At 43.6% G+C, this 23777-nt stretch overlaps 1 protein-coding gene across 1 annotated transcript; it reads right to left on the bottom strand.

The window, feature by feature from the left end:
• Positions 1 to 5504: 5504 nt before the first annotated feature.
• LOC144267505 (synaptotagmin-15-like) lies at positions 5505 to 23095 on the bottom strand. Its single transcript, XM_077821519.1, has 8 exons — positions 22895 to 23095; positions 17636 to 17846; positions 16674 to 16816; positions 15680 to 15975; positions 14867 to 15037; positions 13621 to 13741; positions 8971 to 9150; positions 5505 to 7499 (listed from the first exon to the last, which is right to left on the bottom strand). Exons 1-8 carry the CDS (start codon positions 22899 to 22901, stop codon positions 7363 to 7365), a joined length of 1266 nt encoding a protein of 421 aa, XP_077677645.1. The 5' UTR covers positions 22902 to 23095; the 3' UTR covers positions 5505 to 7362.
• Positions 23096 to 23777: the final 682 nt, after the last annotated feature.

Genomic DNA, 23777 nt, shown 5'->3' with positions numbered 1-23777 from the left:
ATTTGGGGTACTGTGGACACAATTAGACGGTATTGGCCTCTGTGAGCTATCCTAGAGTGCTCCATTGTGACCGCTCTGGACAGCACTCTCAACTCAGATGCACTGGCCAGGTAGACAGGAAAAGGCCTGCGAACTTTTGAATTTCAATTTCCTGTTTCGCCAGCGTGGCAAGCTGCAGGTGACCATGCAGAGGTCATCAGCAGAGGTGACCATGATGCAGTCACAGAATCGCAAAAGAGCTCCAGCATGGACTGAACGGGAGGTACGGGATCTGATCGCTGTATGGGGAGAGGAATCCGTGCTATCAGAACTCTGTTCCAGTTTTCGAAATGCCAAAACATTTGTCAAAATCTCCCAGGACATGAAGGACAGAGGCCATAACAGGGACCCGAAGCAGTGCCGCGTGAAACTTAAGGAGCTGAGGCAAGCCTACCAGAGAGGTGAACGGCCACTCCAGGTCAGAGCCCAAAACATGCCACCTCTATGATGAGCTGCATGCCATTTTAGGGGGTTCAGCCACCACTACCCCAGCCTTGTTGTTTGACTCCTTCAATGCAGATGGAGGCAACACGGAAGCAGGTTTTGGGGACGAGGAAGATAGCTCACAGCAAGCAAGCAGAGAAACCGGTTTTCCCGACAGTCAGGAACTGTTTCTCACCCTGGACCTGGAGCCAGTACCCCCTGAACCCACCCAAGGCTGCCTCCCGGACCCGCCAGGCAGAGAAGGGACCTCTGGTGGGTGTATCTTTTTAAAATACTATACATGTTTAAAAGCAAGCATGTTTAATGATTAATTTTCCCTGGCATTTGCAGCTCTCCTGGATGTACTCCCAAAGCCTTTGCAAAAGGTTTCTGGGGAGGGCAGCCTTATTCCATCCACCATGGTAGGACACTTTACCAGTCCAGGCCAGTAGCACGTACTCGGGAATCACTGTAGAACAAAACATTGCAGTGTATGTTTGCTGGCGTTCAAACAACATCCGTTCTTTATCTCTCTGTGTTATCCTCAGGAGAGTGATATCATTCATGGTCACCTGGTTGAAATAGGGTGCTTTTCTTAAGGGGGCATTCAGAGGTGCCCGTTCCTGCTGGGCTGTTTGCCTGTAGCTGAACAGAAATGTTCCCTGCTGTTAGCCACGGGGAGGGGCTAGCCACGTGCTGGAGGAGGCAAAATGCGACCTTGGAATGAAAGCACATGTGCTATGTATGTAATGTTAACAGCAAGGTTTACTGTGAAAGAGAGTACCCATTGTTCTATAAAATGTGTCTTTTTAAATACCACTGTCCCTTTTTTTCTCCACCAGCTGCATGTGTTTCAAGAATCACAGGATCTTCTCCTTCCCAGAGGCTAGCGAAGATCAGAAGGCGAAAAAATGCACTCGCAATTAAATGTTCTCTGAGCTCATGCTGTCCTCCCACACTGACAGAGCACAGATGAATGCGTGGAGGCAGACAGTGTCAGAGTGCAGGAAAGCACAAAATGACCGGGAGGAGAGGTGGCAGGCTGAAGAGAGTAAGTGGTGGGCTGAAGAGAGGGCTGAAGCTGAAAGGTCGCGGCAGCGTGATGAGAGGAGGCAGTACTCAATGCTGAGGCTGTTGGAGGATCAAAGTAATATGCTGCAGCGTATGGTTGAGCTGCAGGAAGGGTAGCAGGAGCACAGACCAACCGCCCTCCTCCCCAAGTTCCATAGCCTCCTTACCCAGATGCCCAAGAATGCGGTGGGGGCGGGCCTCCGGCCACCAGCCACTCCACCCCAGAGGATTGCCCAAGCAACAGAAGACTGGCATTCAATAAGTTTTAAAGTTTTAAACTTTTAAAGTGCTGTGTGGCCTTGTCCTTCCCTCCTCCATCACCCCTTCTGGTGCTTCTCTCCTCCACCACCTCTCCTGGGCTACCTTGGTAGTTATCCCCCTATTTGTGTGATGAATTAATAAAGAATGCATGAATGTGAAGCAACAATGACTTTATTGCCTCTGCAAGTGGTGATCGAAGGGAGGAGGGGAGGGTGGTTAACTTAGAGGGAAGCAGAGTGAACCAAGGGGCAGGGGGTTTCATCAAGGAGAAACAAACAGAACTTTCACACCGTAGCCTGGCCAGTCATGAAACTGGTTTTCAAAGCTTCTCTGATGCGCACTGTGCCCTCCTGTGCTCTTCTAACTGCCCTGGTGTCTGGCTGTGCGTAACCAGCAGCCAGGTGATTTGCCTCAACCTCCCACCCCGCCATAAACATTTCCCCCTTACTCTCACAGATATTGTGGAGCACACAGCAAACAGTAATAACAGTGGGAATATTGGTTTCACTGAGGTCTAACCGAGTCAGTAAACTGCGCCAGTGCACTTTTAAACGTCCAAATGCACATTCTACCACCATTCTGCACTTGCTCTGCCTGTAGTTGAACAGCTCCTGACTACTGTCCAGGCTGCCTGTGTATGGCTTCATGAGCCATGGCATTAAGGGGTAGGCTGGGTCCCCAAGGATAACTATAGGCATTTCAACATCCCCAAAGGTTATTTTCTGGTCTGGGAATAAAGTCCCTTCCTGCAGCTTTTGAAACAGACCAGAGTTCCTGAAGATGCAAGCGTCATGTACCTTTCCTGGCCATCCTACGTTGATGTTGGTGAAACATCCCTTGTGATCCACCAGTGCTTGCAGCACTATTGAAAAGTAGCCCTTGTGGTTTATGTACTCGCCGGCTTGGTGCTCTGGTGCCAAGATAGGGATATGGGTTCCGTCTATGGCCCCACCACAGTTAGGGAATCCCATTGCAGCAAATCCATCCACTATGATCTGCACATTTCCAGGGTCACTACAGATATCAGCAGATCTTTGATTGTGTTGGCTACTTGCATCACAGCAGCCCCCACAGTAGATTTGCCCACTCCAAATTGATTCCCGACTGACCGGTAGATGTCTGGCGTTGCAAGCTTCCACAGAGCTATTGCCACTCACTTCTCAACTGTGAGAGCTGCTCTCATCTTGGTATTCTTGCGCCTCAGGACAGGGGAAAGCAAGTCACAAAGTTCCATGAAAGTGCCCTTACGCATGCGAAAGTTTCGCAGCCACTGGGAATCGTCCCAGACCCGCAACACTATGCGGTCCCACCAGTCTGTGCTTGTTTCCCAAGCCCAGAATCGGCGTTCCACCACATGAACCTTCCCCATTAGCAGCATGACGCCCACGTTGCCAGGGCCCGTGCTTTGAGAGAAGTCTGTGTCCATGTCCTCATCACTCTCGTCACCATGCTGACATCGCCTACTCGCCCGGTTTCGCTTTGCCAGGTTCTGGTGTTGCGTATACTGCTGGATAATGCGTGTGGTGTTTAATGTGCTCCTAATTGCCAAAGTGATCTGAGCGGGCTTCATGCTTGCTGTGGTATGGTGTCTGCACAGAGAAAAGGCGTGGAACGATAGTCTACCATTGCCTTGACAGAGGGAGGGGCGACTGACGACATGGCTTACAGGGAATTAAAATCAACAAAGGGCGTGGCTTTGCAAGAAACTGAATGGCCCCCTCAAGGATAGAACTCAAACCTCAAAGATAGAACTCAAAACTGGGTTTAGCAGGCCATTGATTTCATGGAGGGAGGGAGGAGAAAATGAATACAAAACAAATCTGATCTATTTCTTGTTTTGATCCACTTCATCTATCTTTATACATCTTGCTGGCAGCAGACTGTGCAGTATGACCGCTAGCCATCATCATCTCCTGGGTGCTCGGCAGAAGATGGTGTAGTATGACTACTCGCTATTGTCTTCTGCTGGCTGCTGATTAAAAGACAGCACACTGCCGGTAGGACTGAATTGCCACGAGACGAAACAAGGGAAATGACCTGGCTGAGTCACTCCCATGTATGCCCAGGCGCCCGATTAAAAGAGCACCCAGGACTACGTCGATGATGGCTACCAGTCATACTGCACTGTCTGCTGCCAAAAGGCAATTAACTGCTGTTGTGTAGCAATGCAGTACTGCGTCTGCCAGCACCCAGGAGACATACGGTGATGGTTAGCTGAGCGGGCTCCATGCTTGCCATGGTATGGCGTTTGCACAGGTAAGTCAAGAAAAAAGGCACAAAACGATTGTCTGCCCTTGCTTTCATGGAAGGAGGGAGGGAAGGGAGGGGCCTGATGATATGTACCCAGAACCACCCGTGACAATGTTTTAGCCCCATTAGGCACTGGGATTTTTACCCAGAATTCAAATGGGCGGCGGAGACTGCGGGAACTGTGGGATAGTTACCCATAGTGCAACGCTCCGGAAGTCGATGGTTGCCTCGGTACTGTGGACACGCTCCACCGACTGCATGCACTTAGAGCATTTGTGTGGGGACACACACAATTGACTGTATAAAAACGCTTTCTACAAAACCGACTTCTATAAATTTGACCTAATTTCATAGTGTAGACATACCCTAAGACTTTTCTCCCTGTCCCTCAAAGCAAGAAGCTCCAGCCAGGCCTTTCCATCTGGTTGATGTGGAAAGACCCATCCCAGGGCCTTCCTAGCTCTGGGTCTCCTGCAGGAGCCTTCCTGCTCCTTGCAGGTCTCTTGTCCACTGGTTGATAAGGCCCCTCTTATGAGAAGCATCACCTTTTATCTGAGGATCAGGTGACCTCCAAGCAAACACCTAATGCCTAGCTTCAAAAAATCCATCATCTGGGAAGGCAGTTTAGACCTGGTATGGATGAGTGTAAGCACCAAATCCCTTAAAGGGCTACCTCATCCTATGACATATGTAATTTACATTGTGGAGCTGTGTTGACATGGCTAAAGAATGACTCAGAGAAGTACACATCTCTACATGCTAACTGCAGAACAACTGTTGAATAAGCAATTCTCATTTGGGGGGATAGTGATAGGAAATACTGTGAAAGATGCTGCATCTTATACAAACTTACAGCTTCTGTTTCTTCTTTTCTATCTACTTTTAGGATCTGGACTAATTGAATCCAGGAATTGAATGATTGCTTACATTCAACTTTGAATATTTGTGCTTTCCATATTTAGGAAGTGAGGAGATGCCAGCTAGGAAAGTGATTGAGGACCGGTAAGTATTACAGTTCATTCCTCATCTTCATAGACCTCTCTCAAGGACAATAAAAGACCCATGGGCTAAACATCAGCTGGTGTGACTTGCCATTGCACCACTGACTTCAAGTCAATGGAGTTATGGCATTTTACACGAGCTAAGGATCTGCCCCCAGTTCTGTCATGCGTCTTTTTTGTGGTTTTGTATTGGAGCAACAGCATTCTCTAGTGAGGAATCAGATGTGACCTTTCCAACTTCTGTTAGTCAGATTAGCCTTGAACAGCAATTCCAACACCCATGACAACAGCCCAGGTGCAAGGTTATTGATGAGTATCCTTTAATCCCTTCAGATCCATTTCTCCATCACTTCATTTAGAATCGATGAATAGCAAACCTTCCGTTGTCACAGTACTTGTCATTCTGTAATGTATAACAAGCATGGATAAAGGAGACCGCATTGGTGCAATGTACTGGGTTTTTTTTAATTACATACAGGATACTGTGCAGCGAGACAGAGATGGATTTGCTATCAACTTGAAAAGTGCAAGCAAAGAAACAAAAATCCTTTGTTTCCTAGCCTAGCAGCATTTATATTAACAGATATAGTACGTTACAAATTTAAACTACATAAACACACACATCATCTAGTAAAACCTAACTAACTGAAACACATTATTGTTTACCTTCATTTACAGCCAAATTAGTTAGGTTTTACTACCTTAAGCGGGGGATGCACAAAGAGTAATTTTAGTGTCCATTACAATTTTACTATAACAATATAGTTAGCACACTGTCGTATATTGTTTTCCTCCTCAAATCAGACTTGCTTGATATTAGACTGTTTTTAAACAGCTTTTGGGGAATAGAATTGGGAAACCAGATCTATTCAAAGTTTCGGGGACTTAACAGTATTGATTCAAGACAGACGTAGTGTGTCCAGGTATTTTACAAGTTTCTTCACATAACCACTCCAATATGTCTTCACCTGATTCACCAATATTGGACCTCTCTTGTACCATATTCATAACAAACTATGAGATATGAGGATCCCACATGCCTTCTCCCAATTAGATTGAAGCCCCCAAAATATTTCACTTGGCAGCTCAGGCAGATTTGAACCTACTGTACTATTGCCCATTTCAGACATATTCCAATTCATGCTACCACCTTCAGACAGCAGCAATGTTTTCAAAAGGAAAAGTGCTCTGGTTCTCAAGAGAGCTCTACTTTTAACATATTAGGTTAATTAACACTGTATCCGGTTTTAAAGGAAGTCTGTTTTATCTCAACTGCAAAGATTACAATGCTGATTGAAACATATTATACTAAATGCTGCATTAGAAGGCAGTTTGGTGGTCTGGTTTATGAATTTAGGTTAGGATGTAGAAAGTACTGTGTTCAAGTCCTAGGTGAGCCATCAAGAAGTGACAGCTGTCCTGTTGCTTTTATTCTAATTAAAATATAGTTGATCCACTTTACTTAATAAAGAAATGAAGGAATCACCACTACCACCACCACAACAGTTCATTCTGCCAGAGTTTAAGCTAATAACAAGGCTGTAATATGATCAGAATTTTAGCCACCATTTTCAATACTTTTACCTTGTCTTCAGTGTCACCACAAGGTGTGTTATATTTTGGAGTCAATAGCAGACATTCAACTAAACTGTTGATAGAAGTACAGTGTTATGTTGAGATTCACAGAAATGTGTTATGGCTGCTGGGTCATTATAAACCAGATTCAGATTTACACTAGATTTGAAATATAAAGTAGTTGTCCTGGATAATTCAAGTATTTCTTGTGCTTACTGTATTCAGCTGACATATTTTGAGCCTGATTGGCCCCATTATGTTAGTCCAGTTCTATGCCTTTGGCACTTGATTAATTTCAGTAAAGCTACACTCGTCTAGAACTGAAATAGTGTAGTGGTGAATCAGGCCCAGTATCCTTGAGGACCATTTGTAGCTTGTTTGGGGTTCAGTCCAAATGAGGAAATTAGTGACCAAGGGCCAAGATTAGCAGCTCAAATAACTGGTCACGGGATTAGAGCACTCTTGGTTTCTTTCTGCTTTGTGTGATCTATTGTATGTTGATCAAACAGTACTGGAAAAACATTTTGGAGGAAGAGAGAAGACTCTGTTTCAGCCAAGGAGAGACTGAGTTTTCTGTATGTTTAGTGGAGTATAAATGTTAAGTTGTTGGCTGGTTGCAGAGGTTAATGGTGGAAAAGTTTTCTGTGCGTGTCTTTGGATTCAGAAAAAATATGAGTGTGTCTACATTTTAAAGGAGTCCTTTGTCTTTCAGGTGCTGTTCAGAGAGAGTGATGCTGCTCAATTAGGTGTTGCGGCACAGAGCATGCCATCGTTTAACCAGCTCCTTGGGCTTGCTGATCATTTCATTCCAGTGTTCCAGCTCTTTGCCCCTCGTGTACATGAAGGGCCCAACCACTACACGACCCAGCAGGTGGGTTTCTGAATAGAAAAAAAGAGTGTGGTTAGTGGCCAGCACCCTTACTATGTTCTGGTTAGATTCTTACCTCGGGGTGGAACAACAGCATTTCTTTTACTCTCTGTATAATGAGAGAATATTTTTTAAATCAAAATTTCCAATCAAAGTGTGTGCTATAGATCTGAGGATATAGTGTTCTCTCAGCGTACACACACATTAAAGATGATCACCCCTACCACGGCAGAGTTCCCACCAGTGACTCGGCTATTGGGAGCTTTCGCAGGCGGCGCACACCCAGTCAGATCAGCTTCAGCCTGTTCCATCACTTACAGTGTACTGCCAGTCAGAGCTACAGTTCTGGGCAGACCAATCTTTATCTCCTCAAATCCTTCCACCTAGAGATGTATTTCAAAGATGTGCCCTGCTGTGGTCACCACCAGGTTGGCTAGGATTCAGACCAATGTTGGAAGGTGAAAGGCTTTTGGCTCATGGAGGAAGCATATTTAGTTAGTGGAGCATCTGACTGGGAGTCAGAAGATCTGGGTTCTGTTTCTGGCTCTGCCAATGACTCTGAGACAGTGGACAAATCACTTAACTGTTCCAAGCCTCAATTACCCATATGTAAAATGGGGATGTCATCTGAACCTGTCTCACAGAGAAGTGTTAGTGTGTGTAAAGCACTTTAAGATCCTCACATAAAAACGGTTATACGTTTACATCTTAATTACAATGTAGGCCATTACCAATCCCCCAAAGCCAGTCCATTCACCTAAACATTTTATATGGTAACCCCATGAAAGCTTTTGTGTTTCAATACTGAATTCATGCTTGGGCTAGAGAGAGAGCAGAATGCAGCTGCTACTATACAGAAATTGACTAGATTGTAGCAGTTCTGGTGCTGATTTAAAGTTTCAGTTAATCTCAAATCTTTGGAACAGGTTCCCTCTTTCCCAACCCAAATTTCAAATGACAAACTGTTGTCTGTCTAGATTACTTCTTTACTGATGTTGCTGTAAAGCAAGTATTGGATTTATGAGTATATGTGTGGAGAATTTCCAAATGTCATTCTAATATCATATTAGATATCTAATATCAAAGAACATTCCAGATATATCCAATCTCTGAAAAATATGTAAGGAACATACCCAAACAGACTAGTGAATGGCTCTAAAATGATTGTTTTTCATTTTCCTCACTGTGAGACTCAAAAATGTACATGATTAGAATGCTATAGAATGAATTTCAGCTAATATGAATTGTATTTAAAACCATTTTTTAAATGCCAGCTCTTTTAAGCTTTCTTCTGGTGGTTTAGTCATCTAAACAACTGCTTCTGAAATACCTGGCTGTCCATTAGCTCCTGATGGTTATGCAGGTTACTGTGACTCTCCTGTGTTTAGAATTATCAAGAGTAAACCTTGCCTTTCTGCAAATGTACAAGAACCTAGGAAGAGCTTTAGTATATCTCAGATATAGTAAATTCTGTTTTCTTACTGTCTCCCTCAGCACTCTGGAGCACAGAGAGGCTCAGGCTTGCTGTATCCAGCTCCGTCTGGTCTGCCTTGAAGCTGAAGGTTTCGTTATAGACTGGATTGGGAGATCCCAGAACAGCTGTTGTCTTTTTACATTTAATGAATTTATTGTGGTTCATTAGGGACACTTTGATATACACACCTGAGGTGAAAAAAAATTCCAAGAAGAAGAAAACAACATGTCAGGGGCACTTGAGAGGAAAAAGATAAAGATAATTCAAAACAATTTCATGATTTCAGAAACTATATTTAAAACAAATTAGGTCATAAAACTAATCAGATGAAAGCCTAATGATACATGCAGAAGGATGGCAATATGCAATGACATTATCTAGTGAGTACACTAACTATTTAGACCCTCATTCAGGAAGGCAGAATCCCTGTTCAAGACTGCACTTAAGCAGATAGTTGCGTCTCATTGACTTTTTATCCTCCCTTGAGTGGATGGGTAAATTTGCAGAAGGTATTGGCAGTTGGGAAATAAAGAGGTGTCTGGTGGTTGTTTAAAATTGTCTCTTTGGTTGGTTGATTATTTCTTCTACAGACAGTGGTTCTCAAACTAGGGCTGCCCCTAGTTCAGGAAAAGCCCCTGACGGGACGGGCTGGTTTGTTTACCTGCCGCATCCGCAGGTTTGGCCGATCACGCCGCCCACTAGCCGCGGTTCACCGCTCCAGGCCAATGGGGGCTGCGGGAAGTGGCGCGGGCCAAGGAATGTGCTGGCCGCCCTTCCTGCAGCCCCCATTGGCCTGGAGCGGCGAACCACGGCCAGTGGGAGCCGCAATCGGCCGAACCTGTGGACGTGGCAGGTAAACAAACCAGCCTGGCCTGTCAGGGGCATTCCCTGAACAAGCGGCGGTCCTAGTTTGAGAACCACTGTTCTAAGAGACCGTGCAAAATAGAAAAAGAAGGGTGGGGTGGGGAAAGAATAGCAAGAAAAAGTCTTCCTTGCTTTCTGTCTGGACTGACCCTGCTCCTCAGTGGTGTTCAGCCAACATTTGAAAATAAGAGCCAAAGCAGCCTCTAAATGATTCCATTTTCCCTCTTCAGCTTCAGTATTCACTGGCAAGCATAGAAGAAGGTTGATCTTGGTGGCTAAACAATAATGTTTTCCTGAGGGAGAAATAAGAGCTCCTCTGCTGCAATTGTTTATTACTCCCTGCAATCCCAGGCACACCATCATTTCCAGTCTTTATTGCAAAACTAATTAAAAATATGCTAAGGCTGGTCCTGAACAGTCTGATTCACTGGGGAATGGTATGGGGAGCCCAATCATCTTCAGAGTAAGAACATAACCCCACTTTCAATTAGTAGTTTTTGAAGATAAAGTTTAGAAATTACCATTTTGAGTCAAACTCAAAGTCCGTGTAGTCCAGTATCCAGTCTCTGAGGGAAAGGGGCAAAAACGCAGCAATAGGCAAATGTAAGATAATTCCCTTCCAGACTCACCCAGCATGGATCTCCTCCTGGTCTCTGTGGTCAGGGATTGACTTAAACCCTGAAGCAGATGATTTAATATCCCTTCCAAAATGTTGTTATAATTCATTATGATAACTGGATACATAATAATTGGATATTCTTGATTTCCATATAAATATCCAGTCTCTTTTTTAATCTTGCTAAATTGGTTTTGAGTGATGTAATTTCTCAATTCCTTTTAGCTCATATCTTGGTTTTGCACGAATAATGGTCTTTGATCAGAAGAACAATTGTTTTGGTATCATTGTGGATTATCCTTATAGCTAGAGAACCATCTTTTGAAGGGACATTTGGAAGTTCAAGTAAATTATAGATGATGTTTTAGATGCTCTGTGACCCACTGTAGATAGTACATAAGATTTTCATCTATAGGGACCTGAGTTCAACTTAAATCTCAGGTGACTTATTGATCCTGCTCCCCTTCAAATCAATGGAAATCAGTGGGTCCAAACAAGAGTTTGGAGATTAACATTTTAGTCCTGGTTTATCCACATCACAAACTTAGTTAGTCAGCAGTTTCTCCTCAAGAGAGACCATGGGTTTTTCAGAGTAGGTGGCTTTTCACCCAATGACTGAGGTATGTCGATTGTGGTAGGCCTTGGCTTAAAGAAGTTAGCCCATAAACTGCCTGTACTAAGCCTGGCTCAAGCTACTCCTCATTTACACAAGCACTAAAGTCACTCAAGTTTTAATCAACTAGTAAACATTCCCTTATTGGCCTATACCTTGCTATAGAATTCAAAGCCCTTGCTCTCAAGATCAGCTTTTTGGGGAAGGGACCTTTTCTTTGTTCTGTGTTTGTACAGCACTTAGCACACTGGGGCCCTGGTCCATGATTGAGGATCCTAAGGGCTATAGTAATACACATAATCATAATTAACAACAATCAGTATGGAAACAGACAGCCTATAAACTGTAAGAGCCTTCTCAATCAAGTTCTTCCCTTTAGGATTTGCCAGAGAATCTGCAGTCACTAAGTCAGCTGTAGCAGTGGGCATTATCAAAGGAAATAAGGGCTGTTTGTTTAAAGGTCTTTAAATTTTAGCCATTTATCCTGAGGAATTGCTTATTGACAGCATTTCCTTCCTTCCTTCCTCCTGGAGAGCTTCCACAGCCCTGTCAGTGCACTGATTACTGTAATAATGTGCAAGAGCCTGGCATCAAATTAACACAGTAGCTCAATGGCCGATGTGTTGAAAGAAGCAAATTTAATCTGACTTTTACTGCTGCAAAATTTAAAATCCTGCACTTTGGGCCAGAGCAGAGATGAGCTGTGAGAGGAACGCTCTCGTGTGTGTGTGTGTGTGTGTGTGTACGCACGCACACACAGAGTTCACACACACACAGTTCACACACGTTGCAGAACCCCTGCCTTAGCCTCTTCCAATCTCAGGACCCTACATTCACCTCATTTGCAATTCATCTCCCGGAAGTCAGTTTTATAAACATCCTTATCTTAGCTAGCTGTTCGCTGTCTAGTGCCCATTTATAATAGTTGTTCTCTGCCTGTCCATTATTTACCTCTTACTGCAGAGGCATTGCCTATTAGGTCATGACTTTGCTTACTAGAAATATGGGTATTTTCAGTGCTGCTCCTACTGTACAACTCCTCTTACAACATTCCTGGCCTAAACAAGGCAAATTCATCTCTAGTAATGTTATAAAAAATTTTGAGAGAGCATTCATTCTGGGGTTAATAGCATGAGTCCCACTGCCTGGATCTTTATAGATATCTTGTACAAAGACCATTTATCTCCATCAATGAGACTGTCACTCTACGCACTTTACAAATACAGCTACTGAAGATCTCTGTAGAGAAAATTAAACTGTACTCAACTGTAAGAGAAAATCTTTTACATTGATATGGCTCCTTTTATCTCCAATCACTTCACAAATCACTAGAGACGGACACTGTTGGATTCAGAGAGGTATTTGAATATCCACCAGTTCAGGATGTTTGGATCTGCGGGGTTTTGGACCATTCTCTACATACATCAACTCTGAAATGCAGCCCCCGTCTCCACTTTCCCCCCAGCCTGAAGGACAGCAATCAGCTGATATTCACTACATAAAAGGATGTTGGGAGAACAAAGGTTGGCCAAGGACACCAGGCCAAACCATTTGCATCCACAGTTAATTGCAGGCACAATCCCACACGCCTCCTTATTTGCAGACACAATATTATGCCCCACAAAAATGGCGGCCCGGTTGAGACCTATTTCAAGGACAGGCCCTACTTATCAAGATGTGCCAAACAGAAGCTTTGATTCACATTGGATCTACATACTGGAAAAAAGCCTGACTGTGCACTCATATATGGCCATCTTTAATTAAAGAGCCTGTGTGGTTTTAGCACTTGGAGATTTCAAATTATTAAAAAGAACAGATATGATCAGACCTAAAACTAAGGGAATGTCAGTGTCTTGCTAGCTATTACCTGAGCAGCAAACATCTACTAACAGACTATATTAGTGCTGTTACAGATATATATGCATTTTAAACCTATATACATTTTTCATGCTTTGAAAGTTCAGTGGTAACTGTATACTTGTCCAAAGCCATGTTTCCTGCCTCCTCTATCTGCTGTGCTTTTTCTTGCCATCAATCTTTGTCTTGAGCAACGGACATGTTCAACAGATTTCCGTGCCCATTGAGCCCTAGTCTGCCTTCAGTCCACATGCTGAAATCCCAGGGACATCTCCAAAATGGCCCAACAGACCTTCCAAAAATCATTTGCTTCTGGGCTGAACACTAACTTCAGAAATACAGGGTTTGTCCTGGACATGCTCTCTCAACTGTAACAGCAGATTCACCGGTGCAATGCTCTACCCGCAGCTTCCTTAGGTTGTAATAGAGGCAAAGCAGGACACAACAGGATTTGCTAAGTGTCTTGCCTTCCTTTCATTTCCCTCCTCTCTGCAAACCACTTTCCCACCCAATGAATACGCAAACAGCAAATATCCAAATCTAGTTAGCACCGGAACACAACACAGTTTGCTTCTGTGCAGAAATTAAATCTCCCTGGTGTTTGGCCGGTCAGTGGAGTCACTTAACGTAAGCACTGGGAAGATGGGCCAGGAAGAAGCAAACCAGAACAGGAATCCAGGGGTAGTAACAGAGGAAGGTAATACTCACTGGCAATCTCTCTCTCATCCTGGAATTTTAATCCCTTCGCTCTCAGCACCACTACAGTGAGACGGCTCAGGTAGTCATTGTAGCTGAGAGAAAACTGGATATCGCCGTACTCTGAAGGAGGCTTTGGAAGCGGAAGGTCACTATTAAAATGCATCTAAAAGGCTTTCTTTTCAGTCAGATATATTGGAAAACAGTGATTTCTGCAACTTTAGGAATGGGACATGAATTCTAGCATCTCTGAATTTCACTGTTAGAGGTATTTGAAAGGAACAATCCAACACTGGTATAATTGCCTACATAGTGATTATTGCTCTATGGTTCTTTGCAGGAGATTCTGACTTTATCCCTTCCCACTGAAACCTGCTTGCCCTTATTCACATAAATAGTTATTTACATCAGTGAACAGGATTTGACCCTTCTTTCTGGATCCCAGTCTTCGCTGTGCCTCTTATCCACCCAGTGCTATCAAGGTGTCATTTCCCACCCTCCACCCTTATACACACTCACTCTCTCTCTCTCTCCCCCCCCCCGCACCCCCACCCCCCAAGGCAGGAAACCATCTTCTCCTCCTCCCAGTTCCCCAGCACCAGCAGGAGTAACCCTGCACTGTTCAGTATGAGGTAGTCTTAGAATTGTCACTAACCAAGCTTCTGGCTTTACATAAATGGTGGTCAAACCGTCTTGATGTGTTAGGAAAGTGTTACCCACTGAGTCATATTAACACACACGAAAAACTTTCCCTGAGGGCTTGCCAGCAGCTTTCCTGCATTCCTATCCCTCCTCCTAATTTGGGATACAGCATCGTTCATCCTGCTTTGTCCTGGGCCTTTCTTGTGTCCTCATTCATTCATAACAGAAGCAAACAGCAGCAGGTGTTTTTTCATTTGGCTTTTACGCCTCATCCTAGCTGTTGGGGAGATAGCTGTGTACAAATGCAGCCATTTCACTCCTGTGCTAAACACTGTGATGAGAAACATTAAAGTGCTATAGTGCGGCATGTGACACCGCCTCCTCCCCATCCTCCTGTTAGGACCCCTGGTAAATACTAAACCCCATCTTTTAACAAAAACAATCCCATATTTGATCTTGCCTTCCTCTACCCCATCTGAGTCCATGTGCGGATATTACATATATGTTCTGTAGAACTCCCTAGTCTCCCCAGTAAGCCCATCACAATGGGAAAGCTCAAAAATACAAAACAGAGTGGTATTTGCCTAATGAGTGTACTCTTTAGTTAGTTGCCTACCTCCAAGTTTTCTGCTTCTAAATCTCTCCAAATTACTAGTTTGCTGTCACCAGTTAATGTCTCATTTTTCAAAGGAAAAATCACTTGGCCTAGGAGATGGTGCTTTTTCTGCTTATCGACATGGTAGAGTGAGAACTTCAGAGTCCGTTGACACAATGTCTTACTAGAAACCTGTACAAAAATAGGCAGAACATTTCAATATAACAATGTAATTTATTACATAGCCCTGCAATTTATCATTACCACACGTGTGATGCATATATCTCTGAAATATTTTAAGGCATGTAGTTTCTGTATTTAAAATAGGATATATATTTATATTTCTTACAAGCAAAATAGCTATGATAATCTACATCCAAGTATGCCCACTGCTTCTTCTGGGTTTTGAGGTTGTATTTTGATTTGTATAAATGCACGGAGAACTATGATAAACGTAATATATTATAAAAAAATCAGAAATTAAGATGCCAGTATCTACGCTACTTGAGGCAAAATGGTGTAAACTAAATGGTGGAGATGAAATATCAAATGAGATTTGTTTGACTTAGCTTGTAAGTTTGTTGGGGTATGGGACCATCTCTTTTTTGTGTTTTTTACAGTGCCTAACATAAACACACACCCTTGCCTGGCCCTGGCAGTGCAAATAATAATAATAAACTGCCTCACAGCCAGAGAGCATTGTGACAATGTATGTGCCGGGAAAGGTTCGCCATGAGATGACACAGACCTCCTGGCTCCACAGCCTAGTGATCTTGTTTCCCTGACATCCAGAGTGACACATCAGATGTACCATTCCAGTTAAAAGGCAAGTACCTGAAAAATAAAATTTTCATCAAACTGAGGGTTGAGGGTTTTGCGTTTGGTTTTGGACTGAAGGTAACGCCTTTCATCAGGCAGCAGATAAATTTTCACAAAGGGACTGCAGGAATCTGTAGGAGGCTGCAGTTTTCTAGCTTTTATCAAGGAGACGAGAAGCCTTTCAGCCTCTTGCTCATATTCCACTGAGAACCAAAGACGGCCAATGTTGCACTCAGGGAAGTCTGTCTCGCTCTTGTCTTCAGGGAACTTGTACAGCTCTGGGTTGATAGACCCTATGACATAAGCTCCAGCTTTGCAAAATAAAAAACAAAACCAAGCAAGTTAACCTCAGACTACAGCAGTATTTCTTACAGCTACTGCCTCTTTAGGGAAACCATGTAAAGCTTTTATTTATTCACAGTCTTTCTCTGTTTATAAATTCTGCCTTTGAATTCCCTTTCCCCTAAAGGTTGAGGAGAGTGTGTACACTCGTCTCTTTTCTTCTTAATATTGTTATGGAGGCTTCTGTAGTGACTCTGCCTTGAACAACTACTGGGGGAATGTAGCTGCTCTTTGTTCCAGCCCTCCAGAGTGCAGCACGTGCTCCCTTCTGCAACTGGCCACGCCTGCCCCTTGTGGGAGATGCTAGCACTGACTGGACACTAGCCCCCAGCAGCTTTTGTGTTGTCCCTATATTGAAGGGACTTGCAAGGAAAGACTTGCTTCTTGTGCTCTACCCTCTCCCTTGTACAGCAGTGTAAGGGGTGGCCCCACTCTGGCCCAATTCCTATCTAAACGTACAGTACAGTGTTCGGGACTATTACTGTAGAATACTGTAGTGTAGCTACACTTTGTGATTTTTATATATATATATATATATAAAATCAATATCACTCCAGAGTGTGGACAGATAACAATTGGAGTGTAAAATATTTGCATAGCAAATGTGTTGCACAGTACTCAAGCTTCCTTTCCAATAATCTGTCCCACCTTTGCAGTGTCGTCATACCCAAGGAGTGAAAAGAACACCGGGGCCCAGACTCCGGAGTCACGTAGGGGTCACTGTCCTTCTGAACCTGCTCTCCATTTGTCAGGTTAATCCAGTCTCGCCCATGAAATTTTGGTGGAATGATGAACGGAACGCTTCTAGTTCTGCTCAGAACAACAACAAACAGCTCTTCCAGTTTAACTAAGGAAACCAAACTCAATCAGAGAATAATACATTTAGTTGTAGTTCCATAGTTCTGCAGAAATCGTTTGTAGCTGCATTAGTCCTTAGGTGGATGTGATTGATAATGCAAAACCCCTTGTTTAGCCCATATAAAAATCATAGAAAGTTATTTATTTGTATGAAGGTAGCACCTAAAGGTCCCAGTCAGGGATTTGTGGCCCTCATTATGGCGGGCACCTTACATACAAGTAAACGTTCAGTCAGATCCCCTCTCCTTATCTTTAATTAATGCTTCAAAGAAAAAAAGAATCAATTGAACTTTTTTGTTTTAGAGATTGAGATTGAGCAGATCAGTAGCTCTCCAACTTTTTCAGTCGACTACTTCATTAGCTCATTAGTTACCTTCCCCCATGTCCAAAATTCCCACTGCTTGGTTCTTAAAATGTTTCATTCTAAGGACCACCAGGAAGGGCTCTGGGCCATGGATCAGAGTTTGAGAACCAACAAAGTTATCCATGTTCCAAGTCAATTTGGTTTCCCCACCTTTTTTATTGTTAAATTATATTACATTATATACATCGGAAATAAAGAATTACTGAACTGAGGTTATAGTAACAGTCACTTACCCTAAAGGCATGAATCCCACAGCATTTTACCTTTCCTACATGACTGATTTCTCCCCCTCCCCACATCATTTTGGGTTCCTGTCATACATTGTCCCACATTTGGGCCTTTGGCAGGTAGAGAGGTACGTAACTTGATAAACAGTAGCCCATAAGAAGAAGGAGACGTCTATTCACCTTATGCTTTTTGGTTGAATTGCCGAAGATTGCTGGCTTAAAGTCTGATCCTCCAGACTGGCATCTGGATGTGTTGGTGTGACTGAATTGGGGAGTTCCTCATAGGAAGGTAGGAGGCATATCTTCTTCCAAAGCAGATACACTACTATTCCAATAAGGATCAATAAAAGGATTGCTCCTATTACACCTCCAGCCACAGCAGCTACCTGTTCTGGTTACAGGAAAGCATACAAAGTGGGATCATCAATACATATAGGGTTTTTTGGACAGGAATATTTAAATTTAAGAAAATGCTCCTAAGACTAAGAGCTTACAGTTTTTTGGTTTGCTGAAAGATTTATGAGAATGGATTTGCTTATTTCACTGTCAATTATACTGGCTGAAACTTTGGAAATAGAATTTGACCCTCAAGAGTTTTCTTGGGGGTCCAGTCTGAGACTGGAATGAATTCCTTCAGAACCTAGTGGCCGTCACAAACCCTCACCATCTTCCACTCCAGCTGCAAAGCACATTTCTTTGACCTGCTTTCTCTAACACAAATATATAGCAACATATAGTTAACAAAAACCTACCAAAACAAAACACTCCCGTGGGTAGAGGATGGGAGAACCAAACACCTGATAGATATTAGTTACATCTCTTAATACTCTACTGGAAGGCGATCAGATACTTTGATGATGAGCATGGAATAAGAACCTGCATGGAATATAAGTAAATGCCAAAGCTTTCTTATTTTTATTCCAATTATCATGAGAGATCTTGTAGTACTCCCATTACAGGAAAAACAGGCTAGACAATAGAGGGTGAAATACCAGGCATCACATTATACCATTACTTTGATTTGTTTCCTTTTTCTTCAATGTTCAGTTGAGACAGTGTGTCCAAATGAAGAAAAAAGCAAAACATAGTTTAAAAATGAAACAAAGCAAAGAATCTTTAGTACAAAGGAGGTTTAGAAACACAACAAAACAGAATTAGAGGATACGTATGTTTCCTGATCTGAAAAGATCAGCTCAGGCACGTCATCTAAAAGTTGTATCCTGAATCCTGATTTCTTAAGATAAAAATGAAACCCTGAAAGAGCAGTTTTGTAGCCAGCAAAAATGAAGATAATTTATCAAAATATCAAAGATGCTTTAATTTAAGATGAATATGCAGAGATTCCTTGATGAGGATCTCTTATTCAGTAAAGAACAAAAGTTGGATGTTGATAATGGACTCAATTCATTGGTATCCCAGGGCTACTTTATGCTATCTCTGCTGGAATACAGAAGCCATAAAGAGACCATAAGGCCCCACCACCACACAGACCAGGAACTCCATTGGAAATCAGAGCCACCATAGCCAGTGCTATGCCACCCCAAGCAGGAGTCTTTGGTGCAAGTGGCATGCCACATAGATTCCTAGTGGGGAGAGATGCATTCCTATCCAGGGAACCTGGCTGTTCCTAGCTGCTGGAACAGTCTAGGGCATTGGGGGCATTGCGAAGTAACCCCTCAGGCGGCTGTAACCTGAGCTGGGGACTAAAATGTCAACCCTCAGCCCCAGAATAGAGGGAGGCGCTGAGGTGGTGTAAAGCCACTTCCTTCAGTGTGGCCTCTCAATCTTCTTACACATAGGAACAAGAGCCCCCTAAATCTTTTAGTGAGCATAGTCAATGGGGCCCCTCATTACTTCCCTTGTATAGCATTCCAAGGGCATAAAAGAGGGAGTCGCCACAACAGTTCTGCAATTCCTTCTGATTGCTGAAAGTGTGGTGAGCTCTGAATGTGCTTGGTGTCCTCTATGAGGTTTCCTTGCATTTCCTTTTCTTATGCCTCACTTTTTGTAAGTGATTAATTTTACCGACAGAATCACTTCCCTCCTAACTGCATCTGTTGCGTTCTCCTGCTCCAGGCCTCCCCTTAGGCTTTTAACTCTCTCTTCTTTTGAAGGCTCCAGACAACCTCCTTCTATTGCTTTAAACCCCTTCCTTAAAACACATTTTTTTTCTGCAAAGACTTTTAATGCTGATCATTGCAAAATTTCTCAAGTTCATGCTATCCCCCGGTGATATGTTTTGGGGTCACATGGGCCGGAGCCACAAAGTCTAGATCTGGAGCTGAACTTTCCCAGAGTTTGGTGTTATTTGAAACCAGGCTTCTCTCTGATTTCTGAATTGTTCTGGCTGTATTTGAAGTTCTGAACGAGATTATAAACTCTTTTTGTGATGGAAGAGGAATCCTGTCTTATTTGTACAACATCAAGCACAGTCTGCTTTCAGTAAATAATACTAGATAAAATATTTGTTCAGATTTTGAAGTGACCAAATAGTACAAAGTGTGTAAATGGTTCTCTGGTAGCGATACTTCCAATTATACTTCACACATACATGTTATTTCTGAATTCCCTGCTCTTCTTTATCTCCTCCTGAGGTGTGGTAGAGGTGCTGTATTTAATCAGCAGCTCGCATGGCAACACAAGCAAAAACTATTCATTCAAAGATTTTTAGGGCCAGAAAGGACCATTAGATGATCTAGTCTGATCTCTGTGTGATTAAATAGAAGTTGTGATCATACTTCTTTTTTGTTTATTTTTTAATCTGCTTTTATATCTTCCCCTGCCTCTCAACCAACATATGGACTTTTCAGAACAATGAATGTCATCTTTTTCTTTTCTCTTGTAATCTGAAGAGAGTGTGTCTAGAAACCAAAACATATCCAACCTATGATTGTAATAATTGCTTTGGGAGACAGGAAACTCATTTGCCTGTTTGCTGTGGGTTGAAAGTCTGGATGTGCTAAACTGGCAACCTAATTTCTTAACTGTTGCATAACTTTGAAGTTTGGGGAAACTGGCAACTCGGAAATTCGCTCTTGACCAAAGAACTTCTGTAGATGCACATTACCTGTTAGTCTTTGAGAGCATACTCATAAATTTCCACTGAAACCGTCATGTAGGTAAAACTGGCAAATGTACAAATTTTTATCCATTGCTTTTTGAAGAGCAGAGTGAGAAGTGTCTGATGAAGGTAAGTCTTCTAGCTAAATTCCATGATAAAATGAACACTGGTAAAAATGAAATAGTTCCACAGGTGTAATATCTGCACTGCAAATGTTTGTATGGTTCATGGTTTTATTCTCCACTCTGATGTATGTATATTAAAGAAAGGCAAGCATTTCAAGGGCCATAAAAGCTTAACCCACTTATCTTCTTTGCTATTTCTCTGTTTTCAATATATTTCCTTCTCTCCATTTCTGAGCACTTACTCCTTTTCCAACTATCCTGTGTTCTGCTTAGGTAGCCTGCCCATGCAGCCTTATTCACACAACCATCAGTGACAATAAACCAATAGGTGTTGTGGTGTAACTACAACAGCCATCCATGGAATGCAATGAAGTAAATCCAAAGAGAATGAGCTCTTAACATTTGCACAAATTCAGTGAGATTAATTTGTTCACTGTTTAATCATGTCATTAAACATTTCTGACCCACTTGCCCCACCCACTGACAGCACATTAATCTTTTATTCATATTTGGGTAAATCCACAGGAATTTTACTGGATTCAACAGACCTGCTTAGAATTCACCTGTTTATCTAAAGCAGAATTTGGCTTATTGTCTTTTTTTAAGCGGTTTGCCTTATCTGGTTAAACCAACAGCAGTAGCCAACAGATTAGGAGGATACAGTGTGGCATAAATCAGAAAGACAGCTATTAAAATAGGTGTGATTGGTTGTGTATAAGAAGAAAAATGTTTGTATGATTAAATAACTACCTATGTTCATGAGAAATTGGTGTACTGTATGTATGATATAGAGCATAGAAGTTAGAGATGGAAAGAACCAGTTAGAACATTCAGTTAATCTCCTCCAACCTCTTGCTCTGTAAGGATGAGCTATCAACATATGTAAGATATTATCCTTGATTTTAGCACACACAATATTTTGATGGGTGGACTTTCTGTCTCCCTCAGGCTTATAGTCTCGTTTATTATTTGCAAAAATAGCTGGGCATATAAGCTTTCTCCTCCTACCACTCCCCATCCTTCCCACCGTTCTCTGGTAAATCTGCAGCCTGAGAAATGACCATACCGATACCATACCAAATAAATTGTATTGTGGTTATATAGTCAGGCAGCAATGCTTCACATATTAATTCATACTCAAGTCTCAGATCTGCAATGTATTTTCTCTTCATTCTCATTATAGTTTACACATTTGCCTTAGCACAAATCTTTATGACAGAAAAGTGCAGTGTTTTCTGAAAAATCTATCTGCTTTTACATTTCCTTCTTGGCTTGCTCTCTCTGCCTTACATGCATTATATACAACAGAATCTAAGCAATTATTTGATAGGAAAGCAATCACCAAGGGCATATAATAAAATCAAGTGGGAGACCTGAGAATTAGGGGGACGGTGCTTCATAGCTGGAGTTCTGGAGGAGAGGTGAATAACTGTATAGTAGTTCATGTTCACAATTGTTACTAGAGATGGGTTGAAGGAAGCTGCAAAGTTCTGCTTTGGATCCATAACTAAGCTTTTTTGAAGAGTTTATTATTCTATTTATTTAAGGAGCATAATTAGCAGGATGGAGCAGGGCAGTCCCCCAGCACAGAAGCAATCTGGAGATTTCAGCAACTCAGGAACCTTAGAAAATCGTTTGCCCGAGGAGCAGTGTGGACAGGGGCTGGATTTCTGAAGAGGAGGGAAATTTCAGTTCAGATTGGGTTCACAGGAACCTATATCAGAGAAGAGCAAGGATGAGATTGATGCAGGCATGGGGTGCTGGAGGCGACCTAGCCTGGTACTGACATGCCCCCTTTCCTAGGTGATGAATAGCTGGTAATGGTTTGGTATCCAGGCCCCTGAGACATTGGGGAGGTGAAAGGGGGAGAATAGCTGTGCCTGTGTGGCCCCTGCATACCAGGCATCGCCCTCTTCTCGGTGCTTGGGCAGCTAAGTGTCCAGCCCCAGCCCTGACCTCTCCAGGACAAGGGGTACTGGGGGTGCTGTTGCATCCTTTGGCTTGAAGTGGTTTCCAACATATGCAGGGTTTAGAGTGTAGTTCAATGGCTCAGCACCCCCACTGTGGGGGTTTAGTTCAATGGCTCAGCACCCCCACATTGTTCCAAGGACACTGGCCCAGGTGTGGGGCGGGCAGAGATCTGAGCCCCAAGTTACACCTGACTAGCTCCCCTTCGATTGCGCCCCACAACCCCCTGGCCGGGGGATGGCCGGGGGATGCCCTGGGTCCCTACAGGCCAACTCCGGCACTTACCAGACATGGGTCCTGGGGCCTCAGCTGCTGGGCTGGATCCTTCGTCCCTCAAATTCACAGGCTCAGCCCCATCTCCTCCAGTCCCCGGCAGGGCGATCAGCTCCTTGCCTGCCCTTCCCCCGGCGGGCGGCTGGGTGCACGAGCTCCCTGCCCCCCACCAGCACTCGCACGGCCCCAGCTGCCAGCTGGTGATTTTTCCCCACGTGCGTCTGGTGTTCCCGGGCAGCAGCCGGAGATCAGGGAGCGGGAGGCAGCGAGTCCTTGGCCAGCTGGCCGCTGCTACCCTCGCTCCTGCGGCCCAGCCTGCTCCTCCTCTAGTCACAGATGAGCTGCTCGGTATTTAAGGGCTGCAGGGACCATGAAGCAGGCTCTGCAGTCAGCCCCTGCCGCCCACCCCTGGGGTTTGTAGCATCCGTACAATAAAAGCACCAACACCAAGCCGCTTCCTCTGTTGGCTTCCTGGTCCTTCAAGCTGCGCTCTTCGGCGGGAGGGGAGGCGCCTGGTTCCTGCCTGCTGCTGGAAAAGTCACGCCGGGCTTTATCGGGGCGATGTTTGTTCAGCTAAGAAAACCGCCCGAGTCCGAGTGCATTTAAGTGTACAGATATCTAGGGTTGTGAGAGCATGTTATTAAAAAGGAGTTTTCTGCTCGCAGAGCGATGCCCTCTGCACTGGAAGACCTTGAAGGGCCCATTCTAAGCGGAGCTGAGTTGAATAGGGCTCAAACTTCAGGGCAGGGCCTGTGGCAAGCCTGACATTCGAACCAAGGTTTTAGCTGGGAGGCAGGCTGCAGCGGTTACAGGGGAGTGGGATTTTGCCACTGACTTGCTGTGGGCATAGCGCTTCACCCCTTTGCTTCAGTTTCCTCCTTGTTAAAGGGGGAGT

Source organism: Eretmochelys imbricata, chromosome 7 (assembly GCF_965152235.1).
Source record: "Eretmochelys imbricata isolate rEreImb1 chromosome 7, rEreImb1.hap1, whole genome shotgun sequence".
Taxonomy (NCBI): domain Eukaryota; kingdom Metazoa; phylum Chordata; order Testudines; family Cheloniidae; genus Eretmochelys; species Eretmochelys imbricata.
Note: the sequence above shows the minus strand (reverse complement) of the source record. Positions and strands in the feature narration are given on the sequence as shown.

What these genes read in the sequence shown, in the direction of transcription:
- LOC144267505 (XM_077821519.1), bottom strand. An exon ending in ATGAAAATTTTATTTTTCAG is followed by an intron (nt 15,038 to 15,679) that starts GTACTTGCCTTT and finishes ATTTTTGTACAG; the next exon opens with GTTTCTAGTAAGACATTGTG. An exon ending in GGATGAGAGAGAGATTGCCA is followed by an intron (nt 9,151 to 13,620) that starts GTGAGTATTACC and finishes TTTTCACCTCAG; the next exon opens with GTGTGTATATCAAAGTGTCC.